Here is a 13,846-nt window from a genome sequence, read left to right on the forward strand (position 1 = left end):
TATTTCTTTTAATCCCTATCCCAGTGAGGGAAAGAGAAATAAAAGAATGACCTCTGTCCTCGGCTCCTAATTTCTTTGATTGTCACTGAGGCCAAGTTTAGTTTAAAGGTACAGAAAACCTACACAAGTGTTCAGTCTTCATACACGTTATCAGGTAGTCACAACACCCAAATGATTGATGGATTAAACTTTTTTTAAAACTTTCATTATGTTGTTTTAGACATTCAGCCTCACGTATGTGTTGTACATTAATTCCCTCAAGTATAACATTCCTTTGCATTTGTGCAGAACCTTGTACATTAAAAGATGCCTCTACTTTAATGACTCTCACAAAATCTCTAGGCTTTATTATCTTCATTTTACAGATGAGGAAAGCAAAGATCCAGAGAGGGCACAGGGTAGAGAAGAGCAGCATAATATAAAGACAAAAACTTTGGCCTAGGAGTCAGCAGACCTGGATTCTCACATTCCTAACTTTGTCCCTAACTCACTGTGTATTTATGAGTGAGTCGTTTCCCCTCTCTGAACCTCAGTATCTGAATTTATAGAACGAGGTGACTGAGCTTTCTCAACCCTGTTTGTGTATTATAAACACCTGGAAGCTTTTTAAAAAAATCCATTCCTCAGCCTCACCTCCAAAGATCCTGATTTAATTGGTTTCAGGTTACTGTAATTTCCACACCACCAAGAAGCCAATCCAGGTAAAGCCACAAATCCAGTCTGGTATTTCTCTCTAAAGGAGAGAAACTTTGTCATTTAGTATAAGATCCAAGTACTATGGGGACATGTCCTGGAAGGGAGTTTGAAAGGCTGAAAGTTTTAGAGTACATACCCTAACTCTGAACCTCTAGGGGAGAGCTCAAGGCTCTATCCATCTCTCTCTCTCTCTCTCTCTCTCTCTCTCTCACACACACACACACACACACACACACACGCAATCATTCCAGTGGAAGTGTTGTAGGAGTTTGAAAAAAAAACGAATGCTGCTACAAGTCAAGGACAAAACGGAGTTTAAATATACAACAGAGCCAAGAGGTTAATAAAATGGAGTTTTGGATGAGAGAAACAAACTGATTACAGAGCTTTTTTCTTTCACATAGCTTTTTCTTAACATTTGTTTTTCTTTCTGGACCTACATACAGTATTACTTCACACTACTTTTTTCTCTTTTTCCTTCAGTATACCTTATGTATTACGATGGGCCTGGAGCCTTCTCCTTATTGGGAGGCCTTAACACCCATTGGAAGGGGATCCTTTAAAACTTTTACAGAGTAAAATTAAGCCAACTAATTTCTGATATTATAAAAATTAGTGTTCCTTTCCCTTTTAGTGTTTCTTTTTGTCACCAGAGTGGTAAGACTTTGAGGGCTAAGATTAAAGTGTGGACTAGGAGGAAGGGGCCAAGGGCGTCATTCAGTCTCCCGTAGTTTAGGCCTTAGGACATAGGTTCAAAATGAGCCCTTAGGATGCATTTACGGGTCACCTCATCTTATCACAATAGAACATACAGGTGACTTGAGGTTAAAGCCCTGTATTAATAAAACTAGGGTGTTCACCTGAAGGATTATCTCTGTTTTCTTTCCTTAGTGACTGGCAACAGCAGTGTTGGTCAGTTCTTCAAGGACTTGGGGGTTTCCTAATCCTTGTCATCTGTGTCTTTTATTATCAGAGACATGACCATTATCCAGTACAGCCGAAAGGATTGCTTTAATAGTTGGAGAATGACAACTTGTGTGTCAGGATTACCCCCTTCTTTTACAGGGAACTGGCCAGCAAATATATGTGGGAGCAACGTACATCACTTTGATTGTAATGACAGAAAGATCCCTAAACCACAATGAGCAGCGTCACTCGCAAGATGTCTTTCCTTGAAAGCTGTGTGTCTTGTTCATTCTGGCCTTTGAAAGCAGCAACACTGCTTTAAGGGTCAAGATAAGGATATGGGCCTAGATTGTTACTTCTCTAGTTGAACTAGGAACTTCATTTCCATGCAGAAAGAAGTCCTTAAAAACAAGTCGGGGAATATATAGGTTTAGGAAGGCAAATTTAGTATGTTTCTGAGCACCACAATAAAGCCTTATATACTTTAAAAATTGTAGGCTATCTCTAACTCACTTTGAATGAAAGTGAATAAAGACGTAAGGGAAAAGCACCAGCCTAGTGTACCAGTTTAAGTTCATATGTCTCCCTTTATACGCACACTTGCCTTGCTGTCTGTAATGCTACCCCATTGCTGCTGAGGCTTAAGATGCCAAGGTACATGCTTGGGCACCCACACATGCATTACCCAAAAGTGCAGGGGAGCTAATTTTCCACAGGGAAGGTATTTGACTAATGAGATGGGAGATAGGAGTTGAATTCTTCCCCTTTCCTCACGCAGATGGGCTGAGATACAGTATGGCCTATCATAAGAGATTGAGAAGTTAGCTTGTCATGAAACAGGTTATTCTCCCTCCTTCCCTACCTCTTTTTCCTTGCTCCTACTTCCTTGGGATTTCACATAAGCTCTTGCTTCAAGCTCTATTTTCTAAGAAACTCAGACCAGGGAATCTGGCAACTAGGCAATCTGGAATTGTCATAATTCCACCCTAACTTATAACTGTGTGACTTTGGCAGGTTATTTTCTCTCTTTGTGCATCTTTTCCTCCAACTATAAAATGTTGATGTTGGAATAGATGTTCTTTAAGGGTCTTTCTGGCTCTGAAATAATGTCTGTGTGAAGTAGGTGATGGGAAGAGGTAAGGTGGTATACTGACCAATGGACATCAGTGGATTACTTACATTTGAATCAGCAAAATGCACTCAATATAATCAATGAGCTTGAATGTTAACAGCTCCAACCAATCTCAAGTGCCAAACATAGATTTAGTTCTACTTTCTTCAGAAAGAAATTGAATTAGATTTCCTGGGCCCTTAAAGAGAAGGCCAAGTAAACTCTTACCCTCTCTGGCAAAGTAAAAAAAATTCTCTACTGGCTCCATACCATAAGCTGATTGAGAAACGGTAACTGGCTGCAAACATGTTTTCAAAGGGAAAAGTGGAGAAGTGTGTAATGCCACCATCTCGGGAAGCAAGACAGCTGATAACATGATGTCTGTAACTATTGCTTCGCTCCTAACACAGTAGCATGTTTGTTTCAACTCTTCGGCTGCAGGTGGACTGGAGTTAGGGACAGAACCATTCACCATTTGAGGCTTGTTATACCACAAGGGTTTATATTATGCTCTGGACTTCTATACCTGACTCTGGACCATGGACTCTGGAGTCAGACAGCCTAGGTTCAAATCTTAGTTCCAGCATTTACAAGCTTTGTTACCTTTGACAAGTCACTTAGCCCCTCCGTACTTCAGTTTTCTCACTTGTAACATGGCAATCATAATAGTGCATACATTGCAGAGTTGCCGTGAGGATTAAATGAGCTAATATAGGTGATGTGCTTAAAATAGTGCTTAGCACATAGTAAGCACTATGTAAGTGCTCACTACATTTATTATAGCTGTTGTGATGAGGAAAGATGGGCTGGAACAACAACAACAACAAACTTTTGGCTAAAGCCATATGAAAGGTATCAAGGGACCAATATGTGGAAAGCAGTAGATTTAGGGGGTAACAGATGATTTAACTGCAAAAAAATGCTAAGCAGGAAACATCCTCTAAATATTCCTGTTTATACAGTACATGACACAAAGTAGAAAAATAATGAAAACAGAGCCTCTCTGCAGGATTTAGAGTTCTTTCATATATATTTTAAATATACATGTGCAATACATTAAAATATATAGAGATGTGTGGATATATATTTACATATATATATGTAAATATATATATATATATATCTCACAGAGGGGATATATATGCACACTCACATGTCTGTGCGCATACCCCAACAGGACCCATCTATACGTAAACCAGATGCAGTCCATATCAGGCCAACTTGGACACAAATGAGAGCCCTGACTCAGCAGATTGCAGACTGCAACTGCATTGGCATAACCGTTCAGTTTCTTCTACCAAGTGTAAGGCCATTTAGAAATACACTGAGAAGAGCTCCTTTGGGTGTGTGGCAGAGCCCAGGGCAGAGCCCAGAGCCTCTGGCAGTGCACAATTTGCCTGAGTAAGGACTGCAGGATTGAGATGTGAAGGAGCTATCAAGGAGGAGGGACTTGTGTTGTTTTGGGTCCTGAAACTAATCAGCAAACATCCATAGAATGACTTTAGCTCCAGGAGCAATGCACTAGTGTCAGAATCCTTACTGATCTCAGCTTTAAGCAAATTTCAGGCAGAAGCGAAGAGAAGTGTGTGTTGTTGCCACTCGTCACCATCCAGCTTGACCCAGAGAACCGGGCACAGCTTTTAGGGGTGGCTAAGTTCAAAGGTCAATCAGGCAGACTTGTAAGGTAAAAAGAAGTTACTTAAATGGAAGGACTTGAAAGCAACATGAGAGGTGGCAGGTACTGGTTCGGGTTATAAATGTTCCAAGAAGCCAAACCTTGCGTGTGGCACCATTTGCAGCGATATCATTAACATTATTAATGATCATCATGACATATTTATAGATACAAAAATAGAGGGTCTCTGCAGCCCAAATGTCAGCACACTTCAGGGAGCTTCAGAACCAGCGAAGACTGAGAGGCACGCGTTCCTGCAGTGTACAGCCGACAAGGGGGCGCGGGTGTTCCCTTCTTCTTCCCCCCGTGTGTGACTATACATTTCTCCCCACCTTTCCACCCTGTAATACATACCCATGCACACTTTAAAAGAGATGATGATATATAAAGCTAGAGTCTGGAAGTCTTAAACTAAGTCGGAGCACCTTGATTTCAAGCAAGTGCCCTCAATCTTTGAATTCTGTAGTGAATTTTGGACTCACTTACAGAGGGAAACTGTATCTAATTCTTGCATCTTTCAGCAGCCGTCCTTAGGAGCCTGCTATCACCACTGCAGCCTTTTCCCATTGAAGGGGATTCACAGCACAAGCTCTTGGTATTTCATAAGAGAGAAGTCAGTTCTCTGCATCATACATCTTTCGTCTCAGTTTTCCACTGTTGCTGAAATTTAGGTTCTCAGGCAACTGCCACTGCAGACAAAGCCAGGAGCAAAAGCACAGTGTGTAGCAAAGGGTAGGTGCAATGGCGAAGATGCAGCTTGATTAGGGCTTCCTTAAGCTTTTCTTTTGCACACTTGAGCTTCTACAAGGTGACAGAGCCAAAGGTGATGTCCACTGGGAGCAGCCTTGACACCTGAAAGTTAGCTACCCACTGTGCCCCACACAAAGACCACCACACTAGCTTGGCATGATTCCTGAAAATTGAATGGGAATGGCTTTCTGTCATTGTTAATAGAGAATACTGAACCAAGAGTCACAAGACCTGTATGCCAGGCCCAACTCTATTAACTCAGTGTGTAGCCTTGGGCAGATCCCTTCCTATTTCCAGGCCTCAGTTTTCCCATCTGTAAAATAAGGGCATTGAACTAGATTAACAGTTAAGATCCTTCCAGCTCTAAAGTTTTATGACTTTTTATGTCCATTATTAAGGCCTGAGCCATGCAGTCTCAGGGCAGTTAGCTTCTAAGAGAGAACAGACCTCTGTAATATCCTTTGCTTTGTTCATTTAGCTATAAAGCACGTCTGCCTTTGGCACTTGGGTCAGACATACAAAGTTATGAGCATCCTGATTTACTATCCTACTCAGCATGCTAGTGGAATCTGTCAGTACTGTAAGTTGATTATTGGGAAAGGGAGTAAAACTTCAACTAATTAAACCTGGAAATGTAAGATAAGTTTGCCTCATATGCTCATAAACTGGCGAGTGTGGTTATGAGTGCACACACACTATTGCTAGTGATAAGTTCATTACAGTAATCAATTTCCCTCAATAAAAATTAGTAAATAGTATAACAGCAAAGTTTGGCGTCAAAGGAAACACCTACGGAAAAACAGCACTTTTTGACCTGTTAGAGAGAGAAGGAGGGACAGGTAGAAGGAGACAAAGATTAGATCAAACAAGACAGAAATACAGGCAGAGAAAGGATTAGTCTGAGAGAAAGGGAGGGAAGGAGAAGAAAGCAGAGAGAGAGAAAGAAAAGAGAGGAAAAGTAAAAGTAGAGAGGGTGAGAATGGAGTGGGAATGAGAACAGAACAGAGTAATGCAAGAAGAGGAGAAAATGAGAAAAAGACTAAAGACCAGAGGGGCGGTAGACGGAGAAGGGGTCAGATTCCCTGGAATACTGAACACTGTTCCACGTGGACCTGTGAAAACCATCTAAGAAGAAAGCTTCCAAAGGCACTGTGGAAAGCAGAGTGACACTCAGAGCCTGCATCGAGAGGTACTACGTTGGGGAGCCCCTAAATCTCCACGTTGCTGGCTCTGTCAGCCCTCAGTGTCCAAATCTCATGCTTATATATCACCTGAATATGCCATGACAGCCATAAGGGCTGAGATGGTGGGTGTAAAAAGACTGAGGAGGAGTGGGATAGATACTGTGAGAAAGAGCAAGGCATCCTGCACCAGGATGTACTTGACCATTCCCCTGACACTGCAGGAACGAAATTGGTGAGCCCTAACTTTGGCTTGGCTACTTTTCTCCTCCTCCCCTTCTTCAAAGATGAGGCCTATGCTTTATTGATGGGGCCTAGAAGGAGAAAGCACTGGATCCCTCTTGTGGGAAGGTCATACAGACTTCTCCTGGGCCTTGGGGAAGGGCGCGCTACCAGAAGAGATTTTTCTGCACACAGTGTTGGTGTGCCTTTTACAGCGGCAGCCTGGTCGCCTAAGACTATCATAGCCCTGCTGGCACAGATGGAGGCATCCACGGGTAGGCAGGTAGCAGCACAGGCAGGGTAAGAAGAGGGAGATGAGGCTCATGGCTGCCCAGCGGACGAAGCAAGAGCCAGGCCCACAGGAGCAGGGCTCATCAGCGCAGTTGTCTTCATCATCAGTAGAACAGTGGTAGAAGAGGCCCTTAACACAGCAGAGACAAGTGCCATAATCGAGGAGGCTCTCAGCGGAGCAAAGGCAACGCTGGTTGCACAGCCAGAAGGAGGGGAGAGGGCGAGCTGCCGTACAGAGGACACATTTGCACCGCCCACACTCCTCGCAGATGAAGAGGTGCTCACTGGGGTGCACGGCAGATTGCTCAGCTTCTCCCTTCAGAGCACCATCAGCCTTTGGGTGGGCTCCTGTTCCAGGCTGGGTTCGGATGATGGACTGGCCTGAAGGTGAGGGCGTAATGCTGGCCAAGAGCCTTTGATCAGAGGCAGTGGTGCTATGGGACATTGAGCTGGCAATGCTAGATTGGCTCAGATGCTGAGGCAAGGGCTGCAACTGATGGCACTGGCTGAGGCTGCGTGGGAGAGCAGTAGGCATGGTAGCCAGGGACCAATCAGATTTGTGGGTTTGCACGATAAGGGAAGGGCTGGAGAGGGCCTGTTTACAGGGGACTGGAGGACGGTCCACATAATCATTGCTCGCGTGAGTAGAGCGCAGCTGTTCAATAGGCAGGATTTGTTGGAAATCATCTGTCACTGCGGCATCCATTTTGCCTTGATTCTTGAGTTCTGAGTGGTTTTGGGTCAGGGTGGCACTTGTGGTGATAAAGAGCCCTTGTAGTTACATGGATCTTAGGGCGCATCAGAAAATCCTAGGAGAGAGGGAATAGAAACAATGAATGAGAACACACAGGCATGAGTACTTTGCAGGGAACCAACAAACCTCGGGCCCCATCACCACCACTACCTTAAATCACTTTAGTCTTCATGTTACTCCTCTATTCTGTAATTGACCTCACCTACTTCTTTACAGGCAAGTCTGGTTATCTCATCCGGACTATAAAGCACATTGGGAGCAAAGATCTGATTACGGATTCCTGTAGTAGCCCATCATACGACTAGGGTCACAGGAGCACTTCGCTCATTAAGAGCTTTGCTAACCAAGAAATCTAGGCCTTCAGCATCAAAATTCTTATAAAAATGGAACCTAATTTCAAATGCAAAGGTCACTTCCTAAAGCAACACTGATGTAAAAGAGAAAGCCCCCAAAGCCTTCCATGAGAAGTTGCATATATACATATACATATATATGTATATATATATTCTCAAGCAAAATTTTCCTTTCAGTGAAATTTATAAGCATAAATAAACAGATGATAAAGGACAAGCTTGATTCAATGAATACAGGCAAGCAAGCAAGTTGCAGTAATAGCAGAGATATGGCAGAGACACAGATGGCAGAAATTAGGCTATCTGTAGAATAATAGGAAAAAAGGCTTCCCAAGGGGGTAAGAAAGTCAAGACTAATCATCTTGCTGTTCTCCTCATTTTATAAGCTGCTTTAACTTACTGAGGAGGTAATTCTTTCTAAATGGCAGCATGGCTTCAGAATCAAACTTTTGTATACATAGGAATAACCTGGGGATGGGGGAACCACAGAAGATGAGCCCTGAATTATTTCAAATATCACCTATAATTGTACTTTTTACCGCCCTAAGTCAAGTCTATATTGATGGGATTTATGAGGCAGAATCTGCTTGGACTGCTTTTCTCTGTCTTTACCTTAGACAATAAACTGGCTTTCTTAAAGAGCAGCAGTTTCTATACCAAATTTCAGACAAGTTGAATATCTAGAAAATATATGCTTGTGCCTTCATCGTACCACAATCAGGAAGCGCTCGGTGGTCATTCCCTGAAGCATTTGATTGAGCCTAGTACTGATAACGGTGACCATGAGGAAAATATTTTTCCAGCAGTAGATTACTGTATTGCACCACCTGGAAGACTGAACAGCCGAAAGAGGTGTGCCTAAGGAAAGTTAAACAAAAATCTAAGAGTCACCATGGGGGCATTAGGACCTAGGAAACGCTAGCATGAATAAAGTATATATTTGAAATCCATCAGACTTCAGGCCTCCTCAAAATAGATCGATTACTCACACTACTGCATGGGATGGAAAGCTTGAATGAGTAATAGAAAGGAACAAGTGAAAGAGGATAGTGCTTGATTAGATTTCCATAAGCAAGCAAACATGACACTGAAATGTGCCCCAAGTTCAATAGCAAGAAAAAAAAAAAGACGTAGTTCATAAAGGACTCAGTGGCTAATAATATGACCAGACTCATTGCCTTTCGAGGCTATATCCCCATGCAAACTTATTTAGTTGAATTTACATCTGTTCATTTTTTGAAAAGAAGATTTAATTTAGTTAAAAATAACTTTTCTGGCACATCACATCAAAGAACCAGTTTGACTATAATTTCACTTTTTAGCAACTTGTTTCAGTGTTATTTAATGCAGCACAAGAGAATGCAGATAAAGACTATGGAGATTCTAAGACTCAAACATGTAAACTTTGGCAAATCACTTACTTTGTTTGGGCCTCAGTTCCGGTATCTATATAATTATAGGAATGGACTAGGTGATTTTGAGGGACTCTTCCCTATTATGGTCTGTAATTACATAACTAAACAATTTGACAAAATAATTCTCTTCGTCCATACCTTCTACATCTTCAGCCCTTGAGGGTAAACTGGACAACATGCCCTTGTTTACTTGGGCATTCAAAAGCAACATGTTTGTCTCTTTTATCTACTTGGACTCACAATCCCCTGAAGCCTTACACCTCTACCTTTGCTGTATCTTTGTTAAGACTCATAGTCCCAGCATTAGAAAGAAACAGGTAGTTTTCATCTGGACACCCAAATAAACAAGGACACATTGTTCAGCTGGCTTGCAGGGTATGTGGATGTAGGAGCTTTGGATTGGGAAGAATCTTTTGATAATTTTATAAGAAATGAATTTATTCCCCATTGATCAGATAAATAATGTGTGGGGCTCTTCAAGTCATTTACACTGTAAAAACAATAACGTACATGCTAGATGCATTTTAGACTCACTGATTTCCCAAAGGAAATTAGATTCAAACAGACTGGAAATTCAAAAGCTCAAGGACTCAAAGGAAGGCATACTAGGTCTTAATGTTACAGGAGATAATCATATGGGATCCCAAGGATGTCACTAGATATCTCAGGGACTTGCCCAGAAGGTTGAAAGCTATGCTTGGAGGAATCTAGGTCATAATACAAATAACTCAGAGGCACGAGGGGATCCTGTCTTGGCAGCAGAAGGGTATATGGTGTTTAGGTTGAGAAGGTGTATTTGGATATTGATTAGAGTGCTGCAAGACTGAAGAGTTGAGATGCTTGGATGATTAAATGAGGCTTTGGGCATCAGTCTGGGATGATGAAGTACTACTGTTTTGCTTACAGGTAAGGGGATTAACAGGATGAACTCAGAAGGTTTCTTCCTGCCCTGTAAAATCTTTACTAGAATGGACTGTGGAAGATCTGCAATACGGTGGGCAGTAGGACCTGGGTAAAATCAGGGTGTTGAGTAGGATAAAACAGGATTGAATGACAATAAATTGTTTGCCATTCCGGATGTGCTGACTCCGATCTGGCTAACAGGATGAACTGAAATAGATACTGTAGGGGAAGGTAAGAGGGGAAAAAAAGTTGAGAAACAAATAGACAAGAGACTGCTGCAGCACATAGATTAGACGAAAAACTACTACTGCAAGCACGTTTATGATTCAGAAATCCACTCATTAAAGGGTCATTCATTGTGAGCAGCAACAGTTAAGAAACCGACTGTGCTGCTGGTGAATTCCATATTCTATTAAGTGAGAGAGAGAATATACATATCATATATTATTAAATAGGAGCCGAGGTGATTACAAGTCTTGGCTGCACGTTGATGGGATCTAGTGATTTCTGTCACGTAGTGCCTGTGCAGTAATGAATGATGCATTGTAAACCCACTCCCATCTCAGTCCCTCTGGCCAGGTGCTCATAGCTTTCTCAACAGTTTTTCTGTAGCCCTGAAATTTGCTATGTTCAACCTAAACAGAAATTTCTTTTCTTATGCCAACTTAGGGACTAGAAAGGTAAATCCATTCAAGAAATGCTGTTTGTTAATGAAAGAAAAATGTATTTTCTCCCTGGAACCTAAAATCTGCCATGTTGAGACTACAGTTGAAAACTTTCCTATCTAAAGCCCTTCTATGCTAACACCTTAAGAGTGTTCTGATTTTTATGATAAATCCTTCCCGATACAGCATGACTCAATCTTGATTTCAAAGAAGAGGGGAGAAGAGAAGGAGAGCCTGGCTCCTGTTTTCTCCTAGTCCCATGGGTTCAATGCTGTTTTGTACCTTACCGTGTAACGGCTCTGGGGTGTGTTGCTTTTTTCTGTGCTCTGCTGTTCTATACACTCGTTCTCAGAATAACTGAAAGCAAACATAGGGGGCATTTCTGCTATGGCTTTATGTGTTTTCTTAGTTCTACTGTTCCAAAGTCTGCTCGCTAAAAATCCCTCTCTGTGCAAGAGCATTTGCATCTCTATCAAAGCACTCCCCCCCTTACAAATACCAAGTTGTATATAGTTTACATTACTAACCTCTCAGCCACTGACTGGGCCTCCGTCCTACCACATACATCTTGTTGGAGCTGCCAGGTTCTCACCACATTTAACTCTTAACTTGTCACTTTGTTACCCTAGTCCTATTCATTACCTTCATAGTTTCATTAAGACTCAACAGCAGTTTATTTCAAACCAGAGTCTTGCAGTTTTAAGAGCCTGCGTTTTTAAAGATATAGGTGTTTTAGTAATGAGCAATACAAGGAAAAATTGTAATATCAAATGAATTCACATACTTCTAATCCTGAAGAAAATGCTAGTTGTTCATTTAAGAAGTAGGAATCTTTCTTTAAACCCCAAATCCTTTTATAAGAGACAGGAAACTTAAGTTCTGTGTGACTGTGGGCAAGTGACTTCTGTTCCAGGCCCGTTTCTTCATCTGCAAAATGAGGGGGGTATGAAAGGAAGGTTTTTAAATCCCCTTCTTGTCCTTATGCTCTAAATTTTTATGCTGGGTTTGTTGGTTGCGTTCCTCTGCCTCAAAAGTCTTTCATGAAGAATTGGTGTCCTTTCCTTCAGGTTCCTTACTTCCTCACAACTCAACTTCTCAACTCTGAATCCAAGTCACTCAGATCACTAACTAGATTGTTTCCCAGCTAGAGAGACCTAAAAACAGAACAAAAAAGCCAAAATGTATACAATGTTACAATAAAGTCTTCGAAATGTTTATTTAGAGGTTTAGGGAACAAGATTAATACTTCCTTGTGGATAAAAAGCTAGCCTGTGCCTTCTTTGTATGTATGTACGCAGTTGACTTGTTGGGAACATCACTTAACACCTGGTGTATCCAAATTCATGTGATAGCACATTATGTTACAGTGAGGTTTTAATGTACCCAGAAAAGCAACAATGGTTTGCGTTTCAAAATAGATTTTCTGTCTAAGAGTTCAAGGTCTGTTTTCTGTTCATCCAACATGGTTTGCAGCATACAGAGGCGAGTGGTAACTATAATTACACGAATGGAAGGGACTGTGAACCACTGCCCTAGGTCCTATCAGATGTCTATTGGCTAACTAGACATGCTCACAGGTTCTCACTTTTGACAAAATTTCCATATGCCACACAGAGACATGTGCACACACACCCAGGCATGGATCCAGAGATTTCTAAATCATTGCTCTGACTCAATGTAAGTAGGGGGTTATGCCGTGTCAGCTTGCGCCATTTCTACCCAGGGCAAGGTGATGTGATGAAATCTGAACGATGCACAGCCCAGACTTGTGAGCCAATAGCAGACTAGCCGTACACTGACAGGATGCCCGCTGGGCAGCCAGACTGGCCTCAGCACGGGCTCTCCGTACGTTCTCAGCTTGGGTGGTTAGGCTGCGCTATAAGGGGCTTAGGCAAGCACCAAAATTCATTTAAAGGTCAACAGGCTAGAAATTGCATTGACATTTGGCTACAAAAGAGTTATTTTGAAGTTCTCCTTTGATTTAGAAATTTCCGATACGGATAGTTTTCTGCAAGAGCTGATTCATTTAAATCTCAGTTAAACGGTTTTCATTTTATTCTACCCATGCGCTTGCGCTTGTGCGCGTGCACAGACACGCGCGCGCTCTCAAACACACACACACAGACACACACACACACACACACACACACACACGATGACTGGAATGAATGGCAATCTGTGCATTTCATAGAAAGAATTCTGAGGTCTTTAGGAGCTAATCTCTAAGCTTACCTTGAAGAAAGGGCTTATCCATGCTGAGAAAAGCAGAACTAATGCCCCATCTGGCTCAAAGGACCTCTTCTTCTCCTGAGTCTTTAGGTTTCTCCACCTCTCTTCGGAAAGTCTGAATGAAAACTCCTTCACTGGCAGTGGAGCCAGAAACAGAGATAGTTCTGTTTCAGTCTTTCTGACAGCAGAGAAAAGGGAAAGAAAAAAAAAACAAACAAACGGGGTAGGGAGGAGAGTCAGACTTGTAGTGGCAGATACTTTGTATGGATTTTACATGCAGATCTAAACCTTGATGCACGTATTCCCCAAAGAAAGCTCAGCGGGGTAAGTTGTTCACCTCCTCCTCCTCCTCTTCTTTCTCCTCCTCCTTCTCCTATTTCTCCTCCCCCTCCTCCTCCGCCTCTTTCTCCTCCCCCTTCTCCTCCTCCTTCTTTTTCCCCTCCTCCAGCGTTTTCCTTCCCCTTCTCTTCCCCTCCCCCTTCCCTCCTCCCCCCTCCTCCAATCTGACAGATGAACCGAAGCAGCAGAAACTGCAGTTGTAGACACAGGGTATCTCAACAGAGCAATAGATACCGCTAGTGTGTGATTATTTATATAGCTTAGGGCGTGTTGGTATATAATCTGCAGAGAGCGGGCCGCGGTGGTGGGGGGAGGAAGGGGGATGAGATTGCAGTGTGTTCAGCTCAGCTAGCCAG

The 13,846-nt window shown here is 42.3% G+C and overlaps 1 protein-coding gene across 2 annotated transcripts; it reads right to left on the reverse strand.

Moving 5' to 3' along the window:
- Positions 1–1,006: 1,006 nt before the first annotated feature.
- On the reverse strand, positions 1,007–13,504 carry SPRY3 (sprouty RTK signaling antagonist 3). 2 transcript variants are annotated; one of them, XM_030850211.2, is made up of 2 exons: positions 13,155–13,504; positions 1,007–7,641 (listed from the first exon to the last, which is right to left on the reverse strand). In XM_030850211.2, the coding sequence occupies exon 2, from the start codon at positions 7,536–7,538 to the stop codon at positions 6,672–6,674; it is 867 nt and encodes a 288-aa protein (XP_030706071.1). In that variant the 5' UTR covers positions 7,539–7,641; positions 13,155–13,504; the 3' UTR covers positions 1,007–6,671. The 2 variants fall into 2 exon arrangements, with proteins under 2 accessions (XP_030706071.1, XP_060148873.1); XM_060292890.1 differs by lacking the exon at positions 13,155–13,504 and adding an exon at positions 8,652–8,751.
- Between the last annotated feature and the right edge of the window lie 342 nt (positions 13,505–13,846).

This window comes from Globicephala melas, chromosome X (genome assembly GCF_963455315.2).
Source record: "Globicephala melas chromosome X, mGloMel1.2, whole genome shotgun sequence".
Classification (NCBI taxonomy): Eukaryota; Metazoa; Chordata; class Mammalia; order Artiodactyla; family Delphinidae; genus Globicephala; species Globicephala melas.

What these genes read in the sequence shown, in the direction of transcription:
- SPRY3 (XM_030850211.2), bottom strand. Translation starts at nt 7,538, where the DNA reads ATGGATGCCGCAGTGACAGATGATTTCCAACAAATCCTGCCTATTGAA.